The sequence below is a fragment of the Xenopus tropicalis genome, chromosome 7 (genome assembly GCF_000004195.4).
Source record: "Xenopus tropicalis strain Nigerian chromosome 7, UCB_Xtro_10.0, whole genome shotgun sequence".
Taxonomy (NCBI): domain Eukaryota; kingdom Metazoa; phylum Chordata; class Amphibia; order Anura; family Pipidae; genus Xenopus; species Xenopus tropicalis.
This window is the reverse complement of record NC_030683.2, coordinates 59806158-59833926: the sequence shown is the minus strand read 5'-3', so window position 1 is coordinate 59833926 and position 27769 is coordinate 59806158. Positions and strand designations below refer to the sequence as shown.

At 41.7% G+C, this 27769-nt stretch overlaps 2 protein-coding genes across 2 annotated transcripts in view; both read left to right on the top strand.

The window, feature by feature from the left end:
• cabp2 (calcium binding protein 2) overlaps nt 1-27769 on the top strand; it is a 109215-nt gene that overhangs the window by 37267 nt on the left and 44179 nt on the right. Inside the window, exons 3-4 of the mRNA XM_031906501.1 lie at nt 14907-14918; nt 26382-26488. Of these exons, the coding sequence (XP_031762361.1) occupies nt 14907-14918; nt 26382-26488 (119 nt within the window). The remainder of the gene's footprint in view (nt 1-14906; nt 14919-26381; nt 26489-27769) is intronic.
• LOC101733193 (oleosin-B6-like) lies at nt 19447-20648 on the top strand. The gene is made up of 2 exons (XM_004916042.4): nt 19447-19512; nt 20206-20648. The coding sequence occupies exons 1-2, from the start codon at nt 19506-19508 to the stop codon at nt 20532-20534; spliced, it is 336 nt and encodes a 111-aa protein (XP_004916099.1). The 5' UTR covers nt 19447-19505; the 3' UTR covers nt 20535-20648.

Below are 27769 nucleotides of genomic sequence, written 5' to 3'. Positions count from 1 at the left end.
TGTCTTTGGAAATAGCCTTTTTGCTTTTGATACACTCAAGCTCTTTAGCATATGTTTCCTGCTGTACACTTAGAAGAATGATGTTTCTGGCTTGCTCAAGTTCATCAACGGTATGTGCCCTTTGACAGTAGTGCCAGCCTTTGCAGTTGTTGGATGTTGAAGGGAAATCTTTCTTGAAGAACTTCACTATATGAAGTAGACAGGTGATAGATCTGACTAGAGACTTCCAAGTGGAGAACCTCTTGAAGCGATGAGACCCAAGGTGCATACTTGAAGTATCAGTGCAGAGTGTAGATACTTGTGGACGGATCTCTGGATCAGATGTTGTATCAATTAGTTCATACACATCAGCAGGGTCGTTCTGTTCAGCTGAATACAGGAAAGAAGGCCCTGTAAACCAGGAGGTTTGTTTTAAACAAGCTGCGGGTACAGCTCTTGTTGCATGATCTGCTGGATTTTTCTCAGAAGGTACATAGTGCCATTGTTTTGGGTGTGTTGATCTCCGTATGCGCAGAATTCTGTTGCTTACATAGACATAGAATCGTCTGGTCTCATTGCAGATGTAGCCCAACACTACCTTGCTATCTGTGTAGAATTCAGCCTCACTTAGTTGAAGATCAATTTCTGAAGTGATGAGTTCAGCCATTTCCACTGCTAACACAGTTGCACACAGCTCTAATCTGGGTATAGTGTGCTCAGGTTGTGGAGTTAGTTTTGCTTTACCCATAATGAATCCAATGTGGCACTGTCCTTTGCAATCTACAGTCTTAAGGTAGGCAACAGCAGCTATTGCTTTGGTTGAAGCATCGGAAAATATACAAAGCTTCCTTTCTTTTATTCCTGCAGCAGGAGTACAAGTGTATTGCCTTGGAATTTGAATGCTAGACAATGCTCCTAAAGAGTCTCTCCATTCTATCCAGACTTGTTTCTTTGCTGCTGGGAGTGGGGAATCCCAGTCACAAGATTCCACAGTTAGTTCTCGTAGTAGAGCTTTTCCTTGAACAGTCACTGGAGCTGCAAATCCTAAAGGGTCATACAAACTATTTACTGTAGATAAGACTCCTCTGCGAGTGAAGGGTTTCTCATCCTTGTTCACTTGAAATGTAAATGTGTCAGATTTCAAGTCCCAGTTTAGGCCAAGGCTGCGTTGTACAGGTAATGTGTCTGTACCCAAATCTAGGTCTCTTAAATCATTAGCATGGTCTTGGGAAGGGAATGCTTTCATTACTTCTATGCTGTTGGAGGCTATTTTGTGCAGTCTGAGGTTGGAACAGGCTAGCATGTCTTGTGTTCTCTTAAGCAGACTGATTGCTGTCTCCTCAGAGGGTGATGATTTCAGACCATCATCTACATAAAAGTCTCTTTCAACAAATTGTGTGACATCTCTGCCATAGTCAACTTCTCCTTCCTGGGCAGACCGTCTGAGCCCATATATGGCCACTGCAGGGGAAGGGCTGTTTCCAAACACATGAACTTTCATGCGGAACTCTAGGACATCTTTTGCTGGATCGTTGTCTCTGAACCAGAAGAATCTCAAGAAGTTCCTATGATCTTCTCTCACAAGAAAGCTGTGGAACATTTGCTGGGTGTCTGCTATAAAGGCAATAGGATCTTTGCGGAAACGTATGAGTACCCCCAAGAGTTTGTTGTTGAGGTCTGGACCTGTTAAAAGTACATCATTTAGGGAAACACCATCATATTTGGAACTGGAATCAAACACAACTCTGATCTGACCTGGCTTCTTTGGGTGGTATACTCCAAAGATTGGCAAGTACCAGCATTCTTCTTTCCTTGTAATACTAGGAGCAGTTTCTGCATGACCATTCTCAAATATTTTTCCCATGAATGTAAAGAAATGTTCTCTCATCTCTGGTTTCCTTTGGAATGTGCGAGTGAGGGAAGTGAAACGTTTGAGTGCCTCTTCTCTGTTATTAGGAAGGGAACGTCTATGTGGTTTGAAAGGAAGTGGAGCTACCCAGCTGTTAGCATTGTCTTTACACATACCTTGATCCATGATTTCCAGGAAGATTTTGTCTTCTATGGAAAGGGAAAGCTGATTGCCATTTTTGGATCTCTGGAACACGTTGCAACCCAAATGATCATCATCCTTAGGGCAGGGATAGCTCTCTCCTAAGAGGTTGGTTAGATAAGTGTTATTCTGAATCTCTTTAATCAGAAAGCGATTTGGACATGGTTGAAAAAGAGAAGGGCGGCCATTCTCTAATGTGTTAGTATACAGAGTGTTGATGTTGGTCGGCCTGTGTACATCACCCAGGCATACATCACCTATGATGACCCATCCAAGGTCTAGTTTCTGAGCATATGGTGCATTGTGAGGACCATTTATCTGGTCCCTTGCTTTGTGGACCCGTAGGATATCTCTTCCAAGAAGAAGCATTATCTGGGCCTTAGGGTCAAGTTCAGGGATTAAGTGCGTTATACATTTCAAGTGTGCATGGTGCAGTGCTGCATCTGGTGTAGGGATCTCAGTCCTATTATCTGGTATCCGACTGCACTCAGTTATAGGTGGCAAAGGCAAGCATATTTGTCCATCTATGGACTCTACTTGGTAGCCAGATGCCTTCCTCCCTGCTGTCTCAATAACTCCTGCACAAGTCTTTAAGGAGTAAGGAATGCTTGGGCCTTTGATATTGAATAAATCAAAGAAGGCTGGACAGGCTAGAGATCCATTACTCTGATCGTCCATGATTGCATAAAGTCTAATAGCTTTATCCCTTTGGCCTTTCGGGTATACTTTGACTAAGCAGATTTTGGAGCAGGATCTGCCACCTATGGCTCCTTTGCAGACTTCTGTACATTGTGAAGTGACCTCTGGTGTAGTTATAGCAGTGTCACCTTCCTCCCCGCCATGCTCGCTAGCACCCTTGTTGTGAGGTAATGTCCACGGGGCTGGCCCAGGGTGTAATGCTGTATTGTGGTGTGTGCTGTCACATTCTGTGCATTTTACACTGACCTTACAGTCCTTGGCAAGGTGAGATGTTGATGAGCAGCACTTGTAGCAGATGTGGTTTTCCTTTAGGAAGGCTTTGCGGTCATCTATGGACTTTCCTCTGAAGGCTCTGCATTTCAGAAGAGGGTGAGGCCTTTGGTGTAGGGGACACTGCTTACCAGGGTCTTTGTTGTTTGTCTCCTCCTGAGAGCTGTCAGCAGACCTGTGGAAAGAACCTGAAGAGGAAACATTAGTTTTGTGAACTGTTACTGCTTTGCGAGTATTAGGTACTGAAGGGGTGGCATGTGGCAGAGTGAGATCAAAACTGGGGTCATTCCTCATCTTGGCTTGCTGGTATACAAAGTCCACAAACACAGTGAAGGGGGGAAATATGACATTGTATGTTTGTTTGAATTTAGACCCATGTGCCATCCACCGTTCTTGCAAGTTGTATGGTAGCTTTTGCACTATGGGGTTAACACCTCTGGCTGTGTCCAGGAATGCAAGTCCTGGTAAGTCTCCTTCGGCTTTAGCAACCTGAAGTTCCATTAACAGGTCACTTAGTTCCCTAAGTTTTTGGTAACCTTTATTGGATATTTTAGGGAAATCATCAATTCTTTTGAAGAGTGCATTCTCTACTACCTCTGCTGAGCCATAACACTCATTAAGTCTGTGCCAGATCATTTTGAGACCAGTCTCTGGGTGGTTTATGTTGATCACCCTGATCCTTTTGGCATGCTCTGCAGACTCAGTGCCTAAGTATTTGATAAGGAGGTCTATCTCCTCACTGTATGATAGGTCTAAGTCTCTGATAGTGTTTTGGAAAGAGGATCGCCAGGCTCTGAAGCCTTCTGGGCGGTCATTAAACTTTACAAGTCCTTTGGTGATTAACTCACGCCGGGCAAAGAACTTGGCAAAGTCCATTGTGGCCTGGTTGGCACCAGGGTAGGTAGGTGGATGAGTGTTATAGTGAGAAGGTGTTGTGTAATCATACCTGTCTGGAGGTTCTTCTTTAGGCCGATTTGTGACATACCGTCTTAACGGAGCAGAGGAGGTGGTTGTAGGGTTACCCGTAAGCTTGGGTAACTGGATGATGTGGGTGCCGTAAGCAGGATCACTTTGCTCTGTGTTACCCCTTTGGTGCACATGTGGATTGCCGCTGACTTCTTGAGTCATAAAGCGTTGTTGGTCTGGCTCTCGGGTAGCGTGTTGACCTGGTTCTTGAGCTGAAAGAGAATCTGTGTTTTGTTTGGAGTGTTGCTGGACATACTCAGAGGTGCGCTGCAGTGGGTCTTAACCCTCAATCTCTAGATCTGGTGCCCTGCTGTGTCTTTCGCTGTCAGGGTATATAATTGTCTCTAGAGCTTCTGCTTCAGCTATGGCTGCTGCGGCTTCCCTCTCTATGGCCAGCTTTTCTAGAGACGCTTCTAAGCGTGCTTTCTCCATTTTTGCCTCCATCTCCCTTTCTGCGAAGGAGACTCGGGCCTTGGCTGCTTCTGCCTTCGCGCGGGCAATTGCGGCCGCATTGATGACAGATGAGCGCTGGGAGGAACCCGAAACTTGGGACCTTGTTATTAGTGAAGGTGCCTGTTTCTGAGACATTATGCAGTAGTGGAGAAGTATTTAGCCTGCTGTAGCTGTTGTGGCTTCTCTGGACTACCGTGACTTAGTAGCAGTAGCTGAATTTAAATGTTGCCTGCACTTGCAGTGTAGCTCCTAGCTTGTCCTGCCCGCTGTGCAGCCGTTGTTTCACTGTTCTGTCCTCCCTACGTATTACCCTGGGGCAGTGTGTAGTTCGACATACAGTTAAACTCCTCCCTTCATCAAGTCAATGAGACAGGTTGGTAGGCTTCATTTTATTAACAAAGGGGAAGGTGTGAAACTGGGGAAAACAGAAATATGACAGCATTTACTATACAGCATGATAAGTACAGTAAACAAACATTATGGTTTATACATGTACAAACACATAAAAGATGAGAGGCATCTGAGTGGGGGTTAAGGCCTAGATACCTGGGTAAGAACAGATGTGCCCTGAAGTGACTGCACATAAACAATTATAAACCCACATTAAGGTATAAACATGGAAGATATATGTTTGTATTATTAACCTAGGGGTTGGGGATGGATGATACCTACCAACGATGCTTCCACGGGGCTGGATTGGGTAGGATTATGCAGGATTGCTATTACACTGTTAATGCTGCTAAGATGGCAGCTATACTAAACCTTTTCCTGTATTACCCATGGTCACATGGTAAAGTACGGTAGGCTGAAAAGGACATTTCTTTAAACAATCAAAACATATACCTCAAGAAACCACAAGGTGGTGCAATAAAACAATAAAACAATGCTGGAGGCATAACACACACTAAATACAAATGGCTGTCGAGAGCCTTTCCGCATGTTTCAGGTACTTTCCACTTTTAACCAAGGAAAATACTCTGTAAGTTTTCTTTAAGAGACCCATACCCCGCCAGAGCTTGAAGCAACCTGGCATCTGGAGTGGAAGGGTAGGGTCTTTTTTAACCACCTCACTTGGACTTCATGTGGGGTGGTGACCCTATTCTCTGAATCATTCCAGCCTGAGGTGCTGAGTGCTAAATCTGTCATCCCAGGCCGTGTGTTACATCTCCGGGTCCAGAACTTGAATAGCACATACAACCTTATAAACATATATGCCCCAACTACCGGACCAGAGAGAACACGGTTCTTTGAAAGTTTGTCCACAAACGTGGAGACAATTGACTCAGATGAAGCCTTGATTATGGGGGGTGATTTCAATTATACCCTGGATGCTCAAGACTCATCTGAGTCAGCACTGCGGGAACTCATTGCCCGCTTCTACTTGGTTGACATATGTAGAGAGCAGCACCCAGACACAAATACCTTTACCTATGTCAGGGTGAGAAATGGTCATGTTTCTCAGTCCCGGATTGATAGGATATATATATCGGGCCATCTCATGTCACGAGCCAGGTGCAGTACCATTAGGTTGGCTCCATTTACAGACCACAACTGTGCCTCTGTGATAGTGGCAGATGCACCATCACTAGCCAAAGGTGCTTATTGGCACTTTAATAAGAGTTTATTGGAGGATGAGGGGTTTGCAAAGTCGGTCCAAGAAATATGGATGGACTGGAGGGGTTTTCAGGATGAATTTGCCACTTTGAGTCAGTGGTGGGACGTAGGCAAGGTTCACCTAAAACTCTTGTTTCAAGAGTATACCAAGAGTGTGAGCAGGCAGCGCAATGCAAAGATTGAGGCATTGAATGAGGAGGTGCTTGATCTTGAGCAAAAGCTGTTGGGATGTGAAGACCAAGAACTGCAGCGGAAATACCTAGAAAAGGAGACTCTGCGTAACACAGAACAGCGTCAGGCTCGTGGTGCCTATGTACGAAGCCGCATGCAGTTACTCTGTGACTTAGATTGTGGCTCACGCTTCTTCTATGGTCTGGAGAATAAGAAGGGGAACCGAAAACAAATCACATGCCTCCTTGATGAAGAAGGCACCCCCCTTTCAGACCCAGAGGCTATCCGGGACAGAGCTCGGTCCTTCTATCAAAACCTTTTTTCTCCAGATCCTATCTCTTCAGATGCCTGCAAGGAACTATGGGAAGGGCTTCCAGTAGTCAGCGAGAGGAGAAGAGAGAGATTGGAGAAACCTATCACTCTGGGATACTCTGGGACCTGATTTCCAAAGGGTCCTAACTGAAGTCCTTGAGACAAGTGAGATGCCCCTTTCATGCTGTCATGCTGTCGGGCAGTGTTGTCACTGCTACCTAAGAAGGGGGATCTCCGTCTTATTAAGAACTGGCATCCAATCTCCTTGCTCAGCACAGACTATAAGATTGTAGCCAAAGCGATCTCACTCTGACTCAAGTCTGTTCTGGCAGAGGTGATTCATCCAGATCAGTCCTCCCCGGCTGGACAATTTTTGATAATGTTTTTCTGGTCTGAGATTTGCTGCATTTTGCTCGGAGGGCTGGTCTATCCCTTGCCTTTCTCTCCCTAGATCAAGAAAAGGCATTTGACAGGGTGGATCACCAATACCTCTTAGGTACTCTGCAAGCCTATGGCTTTGGTCCACATTTTGTAGGCTACCTGAAAACGCTGTACACCTCTGCAGAGTGTCTGGTAAAAATCAATTGGTCTCTAACTGCACCTCTGACCTTTGGGCGAGGAGTTCGGCAAGGATGCCCCTTGTCAGGACAACTGTATGCACTGGCCATTGAACCCTTCCTGTGTCTCCTAAGGAAAAGACTAACGGGGTTGGTGCTCAAAGAACCAGATATGAAAGTGGTTCTCTCAGCCTGTGCAGATGATGTAATCTTGAGCGGGCACAAGAGTGCCAAGAGATCTACGCTGCTGCCTCATCTGCTCAGATCAACTGGTCCAAAAGTTCAGGCCTTCTGGAAGGACCTTTACAAGTAGACAATCTGCCTCCTATTTTTCAATCCCATGGGAGACCAAGGTCATCAAATATTTAGGAGTCTACCTGTGAGCTGAGGAGTGCCCTGTCTCGCTGAATTTCAGTGAACTAGAGGAGCGTGTCCTCATCCGTCTTGGAAAATGGAAGGGTCTTGCTAAAGTGCTTTCTTTGAGGGGGAGTGGTACCGGCTGGTGTGCCTTAGCCCAACTCAAGAATTCATTACTAAGATCCAGAGAAGGTTACTGGACTTTCTCTGGATGGGAAAGCACTGGGTATCTGCAGGTATTTCAAGCCCTCCCTTGAGAGAGGGTGGGCAGGGAGTTGTGTGCATACGCTCCTAAATGCACACTTTCCGTCTCCAACAGATACAGAGATCCCTTTATGCAGACCCTGCTCCACAGTGGTGTACTCTGGCATCCAGCTTTTATCACAAGGTACGCAACATGGGGTATAACCGAAAATTATTTGTCATCGAACCTGAAGGGTTCTTAAAAAACCTCTCACCATTACCGGAATACTACCAAGAGACTCTTAAAACCTGGAGCATGGTCTCCGTGTTAAGGGAAGGAGTTATTCAAGGGGAGGACATTCTAACTGAGGCCTTACTTTACAATCCGTCTTTAAAGACTAGGATGTTAGAATCCACCAGCATCTGCCGCCGCCTTTTCCGGGCTCAGTTAACTAGAGTTGGGGATCTCCTGGATTTTGAGAGAATAGATTGGGTGCAAACTCAGGAAGTTATGCAGCACATGGAATTGCGCACCACCAGAGTTCCAAACCGTTTAATCAAGGACACCATCTCCTCTGGCTCTCACACTTTATTAATGAGGTTTTACATGCTGGAGAGCCAGATTCCCCTTGGATTGCCCCACCTCCAGCCATAAAAATAGCACCTAAGATCCGTTAATTCCCTCAGGCTGCTCCTTCACACAACCTGAGCCAGTTGGAGAATTTTACCTTTTACCTTACTGACATGCCAAGAAAACTACTGTACTCTCTCATGCTTCACACTGTACACTTCCTTGCCCTTGTCTCCCGCTATGATACCATCTGGAGGTGGGTTGCTCAAAGAGGGTGAAAGACCCCAGTGGCGAGCCCTTTATTCCAGCTTGGTGCCCAGACCCACTGGAGACCTGAGTTGGAGAGTGCTCCATGGTGCACTGAGTACAGGAGAGTACTTGGCTCATTTTACAGACTCCCCGGCTGCTTGTACATTCTGTGGCAAAGGGGAGTCCCTGTTTCATATTTACTTTTCATGTGCCAGACTGCAACCTCTTTTAGCTCTTTTGAGGAAACTCCACTTGCAGTTCTGGTTACACTTTTCCCCTCATGTTTTTATTTTTGGACACCCAGTGTCCCAGGACAATCGAGAAAAAGACCTTCTCTCCAATTTGCTCCTGGCTTTGGCCAAACTAGCCATTTATAAGTCCAGGAAGCAGCATTTGGAAGGTGGCAACACTCTTGTAGCAGAGGTATTATTTCGGGTGCTGGTGCGTTCCCGCATCAGAGTGGAGTACACCCAGGCGGTATCTGCTGGTCTGTTAACTGAGTTTGTCGACCAGTGGGCAATAAATGAAGTACTCTGCTCAGTATCCCCAGACATGGTTTCTGCCCACACAACCCTCACACTCTATATTTAAGTGCACTTTAATTTGAGTGACAGTTTTAATACATTCAATTAATCATCTCCTTTTTTAAGGATGTGTGATTGACTTTGGCGAGCAACTACCCGCCTGCAATTTGAATAATATATTGGCTACTGAAAATTCAACACATTTACTGCATTTTCTGTAGGGTAAAAACACGAAAAAATACATTGACCCCCCAAAACCATATATTTTTGTAAAGTACACATTCGGGCGAATTCAGAATTGGTACCCATATCTTTCTACTCCAATGCTTACATAGTGTATACGCTGCAATATAAGCTACCGGAATGTGCATTTTGTGCCATAAGACCCCCTAACAGTAAGGAGACCCTAGAAAACTATACATTTTCCGAAAGTACACATTCTGACAAAACAAAAATGGGTAAATACATCTTTCTACTGCAAACTACCAAACTACAAAGCTGTCCTAAACAGAACGGTTTTTGTGACATTTCTGAAAATCGTCACAAAGCTTGCATTTTACCACATTATGTACCCCCACATTTTGTACCATATCAACATAAAACATTCTAAATGTGAACGCCAGGGGTTTACTTAACAGTTTGATGCCCTATATGCATATATTGGCCAAATTACATGCCGTAGAGGGTCACCCAAATAAAAATAGTGCATTTGAATTTTCACATAAGACGCTCCGGCTAATGCATTTTTTGCACCCGGTATGTGTATTATGTGCCATAAGACCCCCTAACAGTACAGAGACCATAGAAAACCATATATTTTCTGAAAGTACACATTCTGACAAAACAAAAATGGGTAAATACAACTTTCTACTGCAAACTACCAAACTACAAAGCTATGCTAAACAGAACGGTTTTTATGACATTTCTGAAAATTGTCACAAAGCTTGCATTTTACCCCATTATGTACCCCCACATTTTGTACCGTATCAACATAAAACATTCTAAATATGAACGCCAGGGGTCTACTGAACAGTTTGATGCCCTATATGCACATCGTCACAAAGCTTGCATGTTGCCCCATTATGTACCCCACATTTACTAACGTACCAACATAGAACACTCTAAGTATGAACACCAGGGGTCTACTGAACAGTTTGATGCCCAATATGCATAGATTTACCAAACTATGTGGGGTACAGAGGATGCCAAATTGAAATACAGCAGACAAAATGTCCATGTCCAAAGACAAGTAACAAAGAACAATGTGAAATGCAATAAAATTGATAAAAATAAAAAAAAAATCACTAAAATCTTTTTTTTTTTGCCTAATAATATCTGTGGTCAGAATAACAGTTTGAGTATTTTGGCTTGGGCAAATAAGTTTTACAGACAAAGTCAATCGAACAACAACTATGCATAACTGAAAATGCAATAAAATGGCTAAAAATGCAATAAAATACCCAAAAATGCACCAAAATCACAGAAAATGTAGTAAAAACACCAAAATAATACACAAAAAGTATTGCACAGTGCAGTTAGCAAATACGCTATCCGCAATGGCAATAAAACATTTTTTTCGGCAAGAATTAAAACAATGCGATAAAAAAAAAATTACAAAATTACATAAGTGTGTGTGTACACTAGGTGTGTGTGTGCAAGTAAGTGTGAGTGCTGTAAGTGCTGTGAATGTGTGAAACCCCCAACCCCCCCAAAAAATGTATATGTGTATGTGTAAGTAAAAGTGTGTACTAGTGTAATAAGTGTGTGATTGTGTGTTTGTGTGTGTATGTGGAAACTGAAAATCGCTGGAGAGACTGGAGAGACATCAGGTTCAGGAGCTGCAGCCGTTTCAAGTGAGTGGGCGGTGCAGAAAGGGGAGGGGGAGCAGAGAAAGAGAGAGAGAGGAAAAAGCCAAACATGTGTTTGGCTTTTCCTAGGGGGCCCTGGGCGATCGCGCCCCAGGGGCCACTCATTCCCCCCCTCCGACTGTTGCGTAGGGGCTGGGGAACGAGCAGGGAGTGAAGGAGCGGCTTGAAAAGCCGCTCCTCCGCTCCCGAACCCGGAAGTGCGGCAAGGACGTAGAATCTACGTCCTGTGGCACTTAAAGGGTTAACATTAATCTTAAGCTTCTCTGCAAGAGTAAATACACTTGTATTACTGTCATTACACCTAGCTTGGCCAACATTCCAGTCCGAATCAAATGTGTCGGACACACCTCGCACACTCTCCCTGTGGAGAAAAGGCAGCAGCAGTGGGATGGCACACGCTGTGCAGGCGATTTCGGCAAATCACCGAAAATGCCTCGCAAGGCAACTTCGGCGATTTGCCGAAATCGCCTGCGCAGCGTGTGCCACCCACCGGCAACTTACATTTTCGCCGGTGGGATGGTAGTGGGATGGTAGTTCGCCCGCGACAAATCTCCCTTGTCACGGGCGACTAATCTCCCCGAACTACCATCCCACCGGCGAAAATGTAAGTCGCCGGTGGGTGGCACACGCTGCGCAGGCGATTTTTGTGCCAGAGCCCTTAACCAATGCTTAAACAATAATCCTCCTTGATAAAGGAGAGTACAGGGCACTAAGGGGTCCGTTTACTAAAGTGCGTTTAAATTGTCTAAGAGTATAGTCTATGAATAGTTGCTAACTTTAACGCCATCAAAGTAGACTATTTTATAGCAAGAATAGTGGCAAAGTTAATTTTGTTGCCAGAATATTCGCCGCTATAACCTGCTTCTGTCGCCAGAATATTCGCCGCTGTAACCTGCTTCCGCAGGTTATAGCGGCAGATATTTTGGCGACAGAATATTTGCCGCTTCAAAGTTGACTAAGCAGCGATGTGCATGTAAATGCCAGTGATCATTACAGAAACAGGTTATAGCAGCGAATATTTTGGCGAAAAAATTAACTTTGCGACTATTCTTGCTCTAAAATAGTCTATTTTTATGGCGTTAAAGTCCCTAGTGCCATGCTTTCTGCTAATCCCCATGCCAATGTCTATTTTTAGCTTCTCTGTGAAATCAAATCTTCATAATGGTTTACTTTCAACTTTTTCTCATTTTCCTCTAAAAGAAAGAAATTTTGGGATTTACATCAGAGAGAATAAAGTTATCATATAGGGCAATGAGAAATTATTAGGGTGGTGCATTTTCAACTCCTATAATGCAAATATGCGACTAATTTGAGAGTATAATTTTACGCACAAATACGTTACAAGGTATATTTTGGCGACTGTTTGGTCGCGATGTGACGTTGTTGTAATCTCGTGACACGCGCGACTTGCGGCCATTTTTGATAGAGCATGCAGTGACACAGAGACATCTGCTGCCAACATGCCTGGGGTATCTGAGCTCCAACCGGAGAGCTCCAATCTGAGCTCCAACCGTTCATCCTATGACATGCAGCCGCTGGGGACCATAGGGGTCCATGAAAAGAAGAGGGCTATCCTCTGCAAGCCTCTGCCCTTGAAATGGACCTAAGACATCTCCAGCGGCTATGGTCCGACCTGAAGCGCAGGAGGCAAGATTTAATAGCGGAAATAGCGGAAGGTAATTATTGTACTTTATTAATGTTTTAAAGAATACGTTAATTAAAAGATTTTGAAATTAATTTTATCTTCATTACCTACATTAAAAATGTAAGAAATGTTTATTCTTTATATATACAGTGGATATAAAAAGTCAACACATCCCTGGTAAAATGTCAGGTTCCTGTGCTGTATAAAAATGAGACAAAGATAAATAATTTCAGAACTTTTTCCACCTTTAATGTGACCTATAAACTGTACCACTCAATTGAAAAACAAACTGAAATCTTTTAGGCGGAGGGAAGAAAACCAAAACTAAAATAATGTGGTTGCATAAGTGTGCACACCCTTAAACTAATACTTTGTTGAAGCACCTTTTGATTTTATTACAGCACTCAGTCTTTTTGGGTATGAGTCTATCAGCATGGCACATTTTGACTTTGTTAGATTTGCCCACTCTTCTTTGCGGAAACACTCCAAATCTGTCAGATTGTGAGGGCATCTCCTGTGCACAGCCCTCTTCAGATCACCCCATAAATTTTCAATTGGATTCAGGTCTGGGCTCTGGCTGGGCTATTCCAAAACTTTAATCTTCTTCCGGTGAAGCCATTCCTTTGTTGATTTGGATTTATGCTTTGGGTCGTTGTCATGCTGAAAGATGAAGTTCCTCCTCATGTTCAGCTTTCTAGCAGAAGCCTGAAGGTTTTGTGCCAATATTGACTGGTATTTGGAACTGTTCATAATTCCCTCTATCTTAACTAAGGCCCCAGTTCCAGCTGCAGAAAAACAGCCCCAAAGCATGATGCTGCCACCACCATGCTTCACTGTGGGTATGGTGTTCTTTTGGTGATGTGCAGTATTGTTTTTGCACCAAACATATTTTTTGGAATTATGGCCAAAAAGTTCAACCTTGGTTTCATCAGACCATAACGCCTTTTCCCACTTGCTTTTGGGAGACTTCAGATGTGGTTTTGCAAAATGTAGCCTGGCTTGGATGTTTTTCTTCGTAAGAAAAGGCTTTCGTCTTGCCACTCTACCCCATAGCCCAGACATATGAAGAATACAGGAGATTGTTGTCCCATGTACCACACAGCCAGTACTTGCCAGATATTCCTGCAGCTCCTTTAATGTTGCTGTAGGCCTCTTGGTAGCCTCCCTGACCAGTTTTCTTCTCGTCTTTTCATCAATTTTGGAGGGATGTCCAGTTCTTGGTAATGTCACTGTTGTGCCATATTTTCTCCGCTCACTGTGTTCCATGGTATATCTAATGCCTTGGAAATTCTTTTGTACCCTTCTCCTGACTGATATCTTTTAACATTGAGATCCCTCTGATGCTTTGCAAGCTCTCTGTGGACCATGGCTTTTGCTGTGGGATGCGACTAAAAAAATTTCAGGAAAGACCAACTAGAGCAGCTGAACTTTATTTGGGGTTAATCAGAGGCAATCAGAGGCACTTTAAATGATGGAAGGTGTATGCTGACTCCTATTTAACATTATTTTGAATGTGATTGCTTAATTCTGAACACAGCTACATCCCCAGTTAGAAGAGGGTGTGCACACTTATGCAACCACATTATTTTTTAGTTTTTTTGGTTTTCTTCCCTCCACCTAAAAGATTTCAGTATGAGTGGTACAGTTTATAGGTCACATTAAAGGTGTATAAAGTTCTAAAATGATTTATCTTTGTCTCATTTTTATACAGCACAGGTACCTGACATTGTACCAGGGGTGTGTAGACTTTTGATATCCACTGTATGTATATATGCATGTTTTTTCAAAAACCACACACAATAAAGTTCACAATAAATTGGTAATTTTAAATATGTTGTGGCAGTTTGAAAAAATAATACATATACACATATATATACATCTATTTCCCAAAACATATATACATACGTGTTTATATACATATGCATAAATAAGTTTATAAAGATCTATATGTATGTATATTTAGATGTATATATACCTATATATGCATGTGTATATATATATATATATATATATAGTCTTGTAAAGAATCGGCACTCACCAATATCGGGGCAACGGCTGGGTGCTGACAAAATTAATGCATCAAACTCAACAGTAGAAAGCACTCACAGCTATAGCGTCAATAAAGTCAGTGATTTATTTCAGCATACCATCTACGCGTTTCGATCACCACAGGATCGTCATCATCCTGAGGATGGCACACCGCAACATAACATACTTCGGGTGCTCGGTTAAAGGTTCCAATGGTATAAAAAAGACCGGCAACTCTGGGATTTCTTGTGAAAAAATCAAAACATATATTTAAAGTATTATAAACAACCTGTTTATGCTACTTTAACCCTTTAAGTGCCAGCCAAATTCGTCATTTCAGTTCCCCCCAGTGCCAGACGTTTTGTAAACATTCTGTGCTCTCTCAATATAGGGGCTTTTACTGGGGGCAGGGTTAAGTTTAGGTAGGCAAACTATATATTGTTTTTTTCAGGAGAACCTGAGCTTTCCAAATCTACCTGAGTTTTTGTGTATTTCCACTTCTGGAACAAGATTTAGAGCTTGAAATACAAAAAAAAAAAAGAAAAAATGCTATTTTTCATGATATAAGGATTTCTACCAGAAACATATTTTATTTTATGGACAAAAATTCAACTGATTTGGAAAGCCTCATGTCTCCCGAATGTGCCAATACCTGATATGTATAGTTTTATTGAGATTTCTGACTTCTATAGATCAAAAACTCCCAGCAGTAAATTACTAAATTTTCAAAGCATTACAGCAGAATACGGCATACTTTACATTCCAAAGCCAAAAATCCTGGAACATTAGGTTTACCCCAGGAAACCATACATTTTTGAAAACTACACATTCTGACGAATCCGAAATGGGTAACTATGTCTTCTAACTCCTAAGTACCAAACGGCAATGCTTTACTGAATTTAGCATTTTCTTTAAAAAATTATGAAAATTCTAAAAAATCACCTCAAATCTTCCACTTTCAAGCACCTTATCTCCCACATAACATTAGGTACCAAGAAAACACACCCTAAATATGAAAGCCAGGGGTCCGCTGAACGGTTTGATGTCCATTGTGCATAGGATCACTGATGTATCTGGAATTTAGAAACCTCAAAAGGAAGTTAGTACATACAAATTGCCCAGGAGATCTCTTTTGCTACTGAAAATTCAACACATTTACTGCATTTTCTGTGGGGTAAAAACACAAAAAAATACATTGACCCCCCAAAACCATATATTTTTGGAAAGTACACATTCGGACGAATTCAAAATTGGTACCCATGTCTTTCTACTCCAAACTACTGAGTCGCAATGCTTTCCCAAAATTGCCAGTTTTGATGAAATACCTAAAAATCACATCAAATCTTCCACTTTCAAGCACCTTATCTCCCAGATAACATTAGGTACCAAAAGAACACACCCTAAATATGAAAGCCAAGGGTCCGCTGAACAGTTTGATGCCCATTGTGCATAGCATCACCAATGTATCTGGCATTTAGAGACCCCATAAGGAAGTTAGTGCATACAAATTGCCCAGGAGATCTCTAGCTACTGAAAATTCAACACATTTACTGCATTTTCTGTGGGGTAAAAACACAAAAAAAATACATTGACCCCCCAAAACCATATATTTTTGGAAAGTACACATTCGGGCGAATTCAAAATTGGTACCCATGTCTTTCTACTCCAAACTACTGAGTCGCAATGCTTTCCCAAAATTGCCAGTTTTGATGAAATACCTAAAAATCACATCAAATCTTCCACTTTCAAGCACCTTATCTCCCAGATAACATTAGGTACCAAAAGAACACACCCTAAATATGAAAGCCAAGGATCCGCTGAACAGTTTGATGCCCATTGTGCATAGGATCACCAATGTATCTGGCATTTAGAGACCCCATAAGGAAGTTAGTGCATACAAATTGCCCAGGAGATCTCTTTAGCTACTGAAGATTCAACACGTTTACTGCATTTTCTGTGGGGTAAAAACACAAAAAATACATTGACCCCCCAAAATCATATATTTTTGGAAAGTACACATTCGGGCGAATTCAAAATTGGTACCCATGTCTTTCTACTCCAAACTACAGAGTCGCAGTGCTTTCCCAAAATTGCTAATTTTGGTAAAATACCTGAAAATCACCTCAAATCTTCCACTTTCAAGCACCTTATCTCCCACATAACATTAGGTACCAAGAAAACACACCCTAAATATGAAAGCCAAGGGTCCGCTGAACGGTTTGATGCCCATTGTGCATAGGATCACCGATGTATCTGGAATTTAGAAACCCCAAAAGGAAGTTAGTACATACAAATTGCCCAGGAGATCTCTTTTGCTACTGAAAATTCAACACATTTACTGCATTTTCTGTGGGGTAAAAACACAAAAAAATACATTGACCCCCCAAAACCATATATTTTTGGAAAGTTCACAGTCAGGCAAATTCAAAATTGGTACCCATGTCTTTCTACTCCAAACTACAGAGTCGCAGTGCTTTCCCAAAATTGCTAGTTTTGGTGAAATACCTGAAAATCACATCAAATCTTCCACTTTCAAGCACCTTATCTCCCACATAACATTAGGTACCAAGAAAACACACCCTAAATATGAAAGCCAAGGGTCGGCTGAACAGTTTGATGCCCATTGTGCATAGGATCAGCACTGTATCTGGCATTTAGAGACCCCAAAAGGAAGTTAGTGCATACAAAGTGTATACACTGCAATATAAGCTACCGGCATGTGCATTATGCGGCATAAGACCCCCTAACAGTACAGAGACCCTAGAAAACTATACATTTTCCAAAAGTACACAATCTGACAAAACAAAAATGGGTAAATACATCTTTCTACTGCAAACTACCAAACTACAAAGCTATTCTAAACAGAACGTTTTTTTTTACATTTCTGAAAATCGTCACAAAGCTTGCATTTTACCCCATTATGTACCCCCACATTTTGTACTGTATCAACATAAAACATTCTAAATATGAACGCCAGGGGTCTACTGAACAGTTTGATGCCCTATATGCATAGATTTACCAAGTTATGTGGGGTACAGGGGCACCCAAGTAAAAATAGTGCATATGAATTTTCACATAAGACGCTCCGGCTCATGCAGTTTTTGCACCCGGTATGTGTATTATGCGGCATAAGATCCCCTAACAGTACAGAGACCCTAGAAAACCATATATTTTCTGAAAGTACACATTCTGACACAACAAAAATTGGTAAATACATCTTTCTACTGCAAACTACCAAACTACAAAGCTATGCTAAACAGAACGGTTTTTATGACATTTCTGAAAATTGTCACAAAGCTTGCATTTTACCCCATTATGTGCCCCCACATTTTGTACCGTATCAACATAAAACATTCTAAATATGAACGCCAGGGGTCTACTGAACATTTTGATGCCCTATATGTATAGATTTACGAAACTATGTGGGGTACAGGGGCACCCAAGTAAAAATAGTGCATATGAATTTTCACGTAAGACGCTCCGGCTCATGCAGTTTTTGCACCCGGTATGTGTATTTTGCGGCATAAGACCCCCTAACAGTACAGAGACCCTAGAAAACCATATATTTTCCGAAAGTACACATTCTGACAAAACAAAAATGGGTAAATACATCTTTCTACTGCAAACTACCAAACTACAAAGCTATGCTAAACAGAAAGGTTTTTATGACATTTCTGAAAATTGTCACAAAGCTTGCATTTTACCCCATTATGTGCCCCCACATTTTGTACCGTATCAACATAAAACATTCTAAATATGAACCCCAGGGGTCTACTGAACAGTTTGATGCCCTATATGCATAGATTTACCAAACTATGTGGGGTACAGGGGCACCCAAGTAAAAATAGTGCATATGAATTTTCACATAAGATGCTTCGGCTCATGCAGTTTTTGCACCCGGTATGTGTATTATGTGCCATACGACCCCCTAACAGTAAAGAGACCCTAGAAAACCATATATTTTCCGAAAGTACACATTCTGACAAAACAAAAATGGGTAAATAAAACTTTCTACTGCAAACTACCAAACTACAAAGCTATGCTAAACAGAACTGTTTTTGTGACATTTCTGAAAATCGTCACAAAGCTTGCATGTTGCCCCATTATGTACCCCACATTTAGTAACGTACCAACATAAAACACTCTAAGTATGAACGCCAGGGGACTACTGAACAGTTTGATGCCCAATATGAATAGATTTACCAAACTATGTGGGGTACAGAGGATGCCAAATTGAAATACAGCAGACAAAATGTCCATGTGCAAAGACAAGTAACAAAGAACAATGTAAAAAGCAATAAAATTGATAAAGATAAAAAAAAAAAATCACTAAAATCATTTTTTTTTTTTTGCCTAATAATATCTGCGGGCAGAATAACAGTTTGAGTATTTTGGCTTGGGCAAATAAGTTTTACAGACAAAGTCAAGCGAACAACAACTATGCATAACTGAAAATGCTATAAAATGGCTAAACATGCAGTAAAATACCCAAAAATCCACCAAAATCACAGAAAATGTAGTAGAAACACCAAAATAATACACAAAAGGTATTGCGCAGTGCGGTTAGCGAATACACTATCCGCAATGGCAATAAAACATTTTTTTCAGGCAAGAATAAAAACGATGCGATTAGAAAAAAAAAAAAAATTACAAAATTACATAAGTGTGTGTGTACATGTGTGTAAAATGTGTTTTGTGTCCATGTGTGCGAGTGTGCAACCAAGTGTGAGTTTTCTCTAAGTGCTGTAAGTGATGAATGTTTGAAAACCTCCCAAAAATGAATGTGTGTGTGTGTAAGTGTGAGTATAAGTGTGTATTAGTGTAATAAATGTGTGATTGTGTGTTTGTGTGTGTATTTGCCACTTACATGGGGTCTAGAAGATCAGGATCTGCAGGAGAAACTCGATCTGGCACAGCAGCATCAGCTCATGTGAGGGGGCGTGTCAGGAAGCAGGGGGGCCAGAGGGGAAGCTGCAGAAGGGAGAGGAGCTGCCAGCAAAGCCACGAGGATGGCAGGTAAGTTGTATGTGGCCCCTGGGCGATCGCTACCCAGGGGCCACTCGTTCCCCACCTCTGACTATTGTCTGGAGGCTGGGGAACGAGTGGGGAGCGAAGGAACGGCTTGAAAAGCCGTTCCTCCACTCCCAAAACCGGAAGTGCAGCAGGACGTAGAATCTACGTTCTGTGGCACTTTGGTCCTTTGATACACAGGACGTAGATTCTACGTCCTGTGGCACTAAAAAGGTTAAATATATGTTTTGATTTTTTCACAAGAAATCCCGGAGTTGCTGGTCTTTTTATACTATATATATATAGAGGAGACGCAGGGGAGCCGGAGGAAGCAGGAGAACGTGGGGAGGGGGGCACTGGAAGATGCTTGGGGGGGGCCCTGTGGGAAGCAAGAGTATGCAGGAGGGGGAGTGGGAGGAAGCAGGGGGGAAGCACCAGGGAGCGGCCCATAGTATTAATTAGAGTAATTCGGGGAAGGACCACAAATGTTTTAGAGGACCCTGGCTAACAATGTCTGTGTGTCCTTTGTATTGATGTGAGGGGTCACAGGGGGAGGGGCCATTGGGGGTGTGGGAGGAGGGGGGCCCAAAAAATGTTGTTGTGAGGGGCCCCATTATTTTAGATGGTGGCCCTCTGTGAATGAATGTATATATATATGTATAATATATTTAAACAACATCTTGCAATATTATCTCACAGAACTTCACCTGGATGTAGCGCCTCAACATCCTCCAGAAGCCCAACCTCAACCCCAGGCCCCCCTAGATGCTCACCAGGCCCCCGAGGCTCCAGGGGCCCCCGAGGCTCCAGCGGCCCCCCAGGACTCTCCCCATGCCCCGGACTCTCCCCAGGCCCATTATGCTCCCCTGGCTGAAGACTGGGAAAAGGCAAGTCCTCCTGCAGATCCAGACGAGGGAACATCGCGTCAGACAGAAGATGTGGGGACCCAAACAACACCTTGCCGGATTGACCTCACACTTCGGTCCATGCAGGAGGACCTTGCCACCATGAAGGCCCAGTTGGCCTGAATGGAGCAGAGCCTGGAGGAGATTAAGGCCAGCAAGGCCTAACCATTTTATTTTAAATTTTAAAGTTGAAAAAAAATTTATTGTTAGAATAAAAGTTTTTACTTTTGTACTTTTGAACTGGGTAATGTCCAATTATTTTGCCTTCATTGATATGGTATTCTATACTTTCATGTAGTTTCTCCTCCATTCTTACATTTTGCTGAATAGTAAAGCTTGCGTTAATTAGTACGTAGCGTATTTTCTGGCGAGTGTGATAACTGCCAATCAAATGTTTTGGCACCAGAATAATTGCAATATTATATTTGTCCTTGTTTAATAAACTGCCAATAACATATTTGGCATTTATTCTGTTTATAAATTGTGCCACTAAATTTAAGACACTTTAGTAAACGGACCCCTAAGTATTTTGCAAAATATTTCTTAAATGCCCCCCCCCCCTATTTACTGGCCTAATTTGATGTTGTACTCCACAGCTTTGAGGACATAAGTTGCACACATAATAATAGACGTGCCATACATACATTACATACAAGTAAAGTAAGTAGGAAAGAAGGCAAAAAGGAAGGAAAGTCAGTAAGCCAAAAGGAAAAGCCAGTTGAGTAGAAAAGCAGATGAGCAAGTGTTAAATAGAAAGATGAATGTAAGATATTTACCTGTATCTGGAGTCCTCTGCCAGCTTTTTTTTAAGGACCCGCTTGATATCCTGGTACCTTTTCTTGCAGTTTTGGACACTGTGGAGACACACACCCACTCTGTTAACGCGCTCCGCAATGTCCTACCAGGCCTTAGATTTTATAGCAGTGGGCATTTTGCTGGCATATTTGCCAATCACTTTATGATATACTGGCACAGTGCCTCATTCTCAAATTCGGTAAATTTCATGTTCCGAAGCCTGCCCTCCTGCTGCCTCTTCCTTTTCCCAGATGATGAGGTGGGGGGAAGCTCCTCCTCACTCTCTCCACTTGGCTCCTCGGGATGGTAATCCCTATCTGTGCCCTCAGACACATCAGGGCTGCCAAGATACAGGGGCCCCTCTGTGTCACTGGCGGAGCTGGGTGACACGGCAGGTGTTTGAAGGTGCTCCCTCTTCTTGGCCACCTTTTTCTTGGTCTCCATGATTTTTTTAGCCTTGAAAAAAAAAATCAGACTATCACTAGCACTTCTGTGCTCTCCCAGCGCAAATGCGCAAAATGGCGCTAGTTTTATGCTGCCACATGGTAATTGCTGCATGCGTCAAGTCGCGTGACAATTAGCGAGCACGCGAAAAGTACCGCACGTGCGTTAATTAGCATGCACGCGAAAAGTAGTGCACGTTAGTTACCGCGCGTTAAGTCTAATACCGCACGAAAGTAGTCTTCACGACTAAAATAACGCATGCAGCATCGCGCGTAAATTAACGCAAGTATGCTTATAGTGAATCGTGCATTAAGTCGCGAAAATTTAGACGCGCTAAAAATTTTAACGCATGCTATATATAGCGCACATTTTAACGCACTTTAGTGAATCAGCCCTAGTAAGTTTGATATCTGAGTTGGGCAATTTATTTGAAAGTTAAAATGATTTTCTGGAAAATGGCATTATTATCAGCATGACTTTATGAAGGATAGGTCTTGTCAGATAAATTTGATTGCTTTTTATGATGAGGTTAGTAAGAATCTGGACAGTGGGATTTCAGCTGATTTGATCAATTTGAATTTTACCAAAGCAAAGTGCCCCACTGTTGTTGCTTGAGTTGAGGCAAGCAAATAGTCCAAGTTGCGGTGTCAGAAGGGTTAATAAGAGTCTCTTAGACTGTTCCAAGCACAGGTCAGTACAGGCAGCAATCAGCAAAATCAGGTTCAAGCAAGAGTTAAAACCATAAAGACAGTTCAATAAAGTAATTTAGAGTGCACCCTGGAATTGTAGGAAAAGTTCTGTATTTATGCATTGAACCCATGTCCTCGGTTTCTATTCATTTAGAAGTTTTGCACCAGGTGAACCTACGTGTTGATGTCACCACGTAAGTGGCACAACCCCCATGGCATGCGGGTCATGCTAATAAAGCAGGATAGGGAAGGTATGTACAGTAACCGTTCCAGTGTCAGCTTCCTGTTTTGGGTAGAATACAAGTTTGTGTCGGCGATCAGAAATGTTTTTTTTACAGTGAGAGCTGTGAAGTAGAATTCTTGTTCTGAATCAGTCATACTGGCTGATACATTAGATGGCTTCTAGAAGATAGCTTTTAGTACAATTGATACAGGTACTGGTCCAACTTCCATCTTGGAGTCAGGGAGGCTGTTAGAGAGGCTTCAGAAGGGAGTTTTTTGCCTTCCTCTGGATCAACTAACAGTTAGGCAGGTTACATATAGGCATAAAAACTTGATGGACATGTATTTTTTAACCTAACTGACCTATGTTACTATGTAATATTCCCAAAAAGTGGGACAAAATTTAGTAAAAATTACAGTAGACAAAATGGTGGTATAATATTGAAATACATTATAACAGTACATGCAGTTAAATAAAAGGGATGAAAACAACACAGAATAGCTACTACCCTGTGCTGGGTGTAGAAATATGAATGTAACATTGTTATTTCTTACTGTTTCTTTTGATATCAAATATGATATCTATCACATAAGCACATACCAAGCAATACACTCCTGCTAAAGACAATGTGGAAGGCCTGTATAATAGACACCAATGAAAATAACTGTTTGTGTACATCAAAATATGGTGGTTGTGTAATTGAAGACGTTTCACAACTCATTCGAGTTGCTTCTTCGGTTCAAATGACTAGTAGGAAATTCCCCGGCATTTAAACCCTTGAGGTAATACAGTCGCATACATCCAATTGCAATGATTCCATTGAACTTATTCCGTTAGTTGTTGGCTAAAACTGACAGGTGTAAGAAGGTATGATCCAGTCAAATGGTACCATGATTCTCATTGATACAGGTGTGAAATCGGTGAGGATGTGACATAACATTGTTAAATATGTGGCCAACATCTTAGCTCCCTTTGTTGGAAACGTGTTATGACGTTACATCCCTGTTCACATGCATACCCACTACCGAGGCATTTAAAAAAGCAGAACAAAGCTGAATCCAGAACAAGTTTCTTCCTTACTGGACTTACAGTATGTCTCAATACCACTTACTTCAAGCACAAGGAAGTTTTCTATAAACAAAAACATGGCTGTGCCAGGTTTGCCTGTGTCTCCAATTGTAGCGAACCTTTATATGGAAGAAGTGGTAAAGAAAGCCCTGGACACATTCAAGGGAACAACACCAAGTCATTGGTTCAGATATGTGGATTGCACCTGAGCCAAAATTAAAGTGTAAATACATAAACTGACAAAAACATCACGTTCACAAGGGAACATGTGAAAGACAGCAAAATGGCATTTTGAACTGTGCAATAGTTATCAAAGAGGGGGGTATCCTGGATATTGAAGTATACAGGAAACCCACCCACACAGACTTATTCTTACTGTTTGATTCCCATCACCCTTTGGAACATAAACTGAGTGTTAATAGGACTCTACATCATTGGGCTGAAACTGTGGCAACAAATGCAGAGGCTAAACAGAAGGTATACAGACATCTAAAAGGAGCTCTGAAAACTCGTGGGTACTCAGACTTAGTCCTTTATCAAAACTAAATCAAAAACAAGCAAAAAGACCAGACCAACACATATAAGGGAGGAACACAGCAGGCAAAGCAACACAGTCATCCTATATGTTGCTGGAACAACAAACATCGCATTCCTATGTTTTTCACACTCTGAAACAGAAGTTGGTGCACCCTAAAGACCCTATACCAAAGCACATGAAACATATTGTGGTCTATGCTGTCCAGTGTAGTGAAGAGTGCTCTGACTTGAACATTGGGGAGACAAAACAACCTCTTTGTAAGAGAATGGCCCGACATAGTAAGGCTAACTCCTCAGGAAAAGACTCGGCGGTCTATCTACACCACAAGGAAAAGGGACACTCTTTTGAGGGCAGTTAACGTGCTTATTTTTGACAGAGAGGACAGATGGTTTGAAAGAGGTGTGAAACAGGCCATTTATGCCAGCCTAGAAAAACCATCCCTGACCAGAGGAGAGGACTTGCAACACCACTTGTCATCAACATACAATGCTGCTTTGATATTCTTACCTTGCAGTGGTTTCTCAGCAGTTCACACTTCCAGTCAAGTACTTTGAAGGATTAACACCTGCATCAATGAGAATCATGGTACCATTGTGACTGGATCATACCTTCTTACACCTGTCAGTTTCAGCCAACACCTAACTGAATAAGTTCAAAGGAACCATTCTGATTTGAAGTCTGTGACTGTACTACCCTACCACTCACCAAGTGGTGAAAACTCAGAAAAGTCCAGTTGTTTTAGGCTTAATTCTACTTGATAATAATGCATAAATTAACACTTCTGGTCAAGCACAGTTGTCCAGAAAAATTGTTAACCCTTTTCATACTTGAACACTGGTGCTCTGGCTTTACATATACAATTTGCAATAACCATTGTTGGGGTTTTTGAGAGATCAAGAACTGTTATGCCTTAACTATCTGGATTGCAAAGTGCTTAATTTACTATATTAACTGGGATAAAATTAAACTGCCAAAGCAATTCATTAAATTCATTTTAGTGATCTTTCACATAATTAATTGTTCTTAAAAGATAAGTAAGTCTTTTTATCATAAAAGCCCCTAAAAAAGCCTCTATAAGGCCTCTAGAATAACATACCTTTCTCCCTGCAATCAGTCTCATGCAGATTCTGTACCAAAAGAAGCTCAACTTCAGCTCTCTCAGCTAATACTAGTCTAGCATGATGCTATTTTGCCTTTTCTAAACTCTCCTTCTCTCTCTGCCTGTGAAGATGGTCGAAGAGGTTTCTACAGTGCATGGCTAATTGATTTCTGCTGAGCAGAGGCAGCAAGCATTCACAGTAGAGGCCTCTTCAACCATCTCCTCAGTCAGAGAGAGAGAGAAGGAGAACTCAGCAAAGGTGAAAGGTGGGTGGAGCTTCACTGTCATACACATCCCTTCATCCCTTTCTGTTATTTGAACAAAGTATCTACAAAGTATTTTCTTTTAAAGTCCTTTAAAGGAAAACTATACCTTCAGAATGAATACTTAACCAGCAGGGTTTATATGTGGTCTATTAAATATTACCAAAGTGTAAATATTGCCCTTTAACATGTTTCACTGTGAGCAGTCATTTTGTGATGTTCGGTATGCTCCCTCAGAGATCGACTGATCAAAAATAATGCAGCTCCAACTGTACCAGGAAGAGGTGTTGGGAGTGAAAGACAGGACTTTGTCCATTAATTGGCTGACTTGAACATATATGTGAGCCCTTGGTTTGTCCACTGTAAATCAAATGATCCCATGGGAGCAGACCTAGAACTTAAAATGATAGACCTACATTGTTTGCGGGTATAGATTTCCTTAAACCTTTTTCCCCCTAGTTTAAAGGGGCAGCATAATCTCTTGTTTAATAAGAGTTAATTTTGCACAAGCATTATTTATTTAACATTTTATCCTGCTGTATAATGGACTTCTGCTAAAAAAAAAGAGTAGCTTCAGTCTTCTTGTTTAGCTCAATAAATAACAAAAACCATTGATTTTTCATGCTTAAAACAAAAGGCAAATAGCCACAATCATGTTTCATTCAATTTATGATGAACAAGAGGGTATAATGTCTCTTTAAACTAATGGACCTAGTAATTATGCTTTTAGGTCCAAATGCTGCTCCCCGCTAAATAAAACAAAATTCTCTGTGTGAACAGTTCATTTTGTAATGTGCATGGAGAAAAGTCTTGTTTCAATTTGGTAATTATTCTACTTTTAATTTTAGCAGGAGGCAAAGTTGATTTTGATGATTTTGTGGAACTTATGGGACCAAAGCTCCTGGCAGAGACAGCTGACATGATTGGGGTGAAAGAGTTAAGAGATGCCTTCCGTGAGGTATGTATGACTCAACCATAGTTAAGCATTAATAAAGAACATGAATTAACATTTTCGAAAGCACCTGTTTTCATGAGAAGTTATGCTAAAGTGATAGAAAATAAGCATTTGAAGATAGTGCTTTTACACAAACATACAAAATGATCAGCAAGTTTCAAAAATCATTTGTTACTAAAAGGGAAAAAACTTCAAACAGAATAAAATGCAAGGCCACAGCAAGTTACGGGGACAGCATCAAGGCTGCTGCTTCAGGTGGCAGCAGGTCCAGAAACGGCACTGATAAAATGCCTGAATTATGGTTTCATTAGGTCAGATCCTAAAACCACCTACAAACATAGTAAGGACATCAGTTGATAACAACTGCAGTGTACAATTTCAGCCACAGGTTGTCATGTTTTTACCCACAATGCAGTTTTTCCCAGTGTAATTGCAGGCACATGGCGTTTCCAACACAATTGCAGCCAATGGGTTAGAATGAACACAATTATGCTTGGCATAAACCTGAATCAAATGCAGCTGCACTGAAAATATTGGCGTTGGATTGTTGTCATTTCTGATGCTTGTTGTGAAAATGACAGTGACATTTTATTTTTTTGGCAAATCATATATAATACTGTATATTTTTTCTCTTAAACATTTGTAGTTAGTATGGCAGTGGGAAGCAAAACTCCCCAAAATGTATGTAACTTGGTAAAAACTTTTGTAGTAAATGCCCGAATTAATCCTTCAGGGAACACTCCACTATTAAAGTTGTTGAACACTAAGGGGCAGATTTATCAAAACACGAGTTTGAATCCCGAATGGGAAAAATTCATATTGGAAATGAAAATTTCTGAAGATCGCAAATATGCTTACGAAAAAATTGTATTAGTTGCGATAATATCGTATTGGCGATCCGAAAGTCACAAAATTTTTGTTCCAAAAGATTGTAAACAGTGACAAAACGATCCGATTTTTCCGCGCTAAAAATATGAAAAGTCGCGCAAGCATTGAAAAAGTCGTGCAAGCGTTGAAAAAGTTCCGCAAAGTACGAAAAAGTCGCGGAAAATACGATTGGACCGTGGATAAGTAAATGTGCCCCTAAGAATGTGCAAAGTACAATGGGTTTCCAGCACACTTGTGAGAAGTTTATCATAGGGGTGCACGCAGCATCATATGTTCACCTCCATATACCTTCAGACTTCAATATATCGGAATTGCAGCACTCCCATTTCATTTTCATAAAACCGCCTTTATTTTACATATGGCACAAACACAGCAATGTTTCGGACCTCCTGGTCC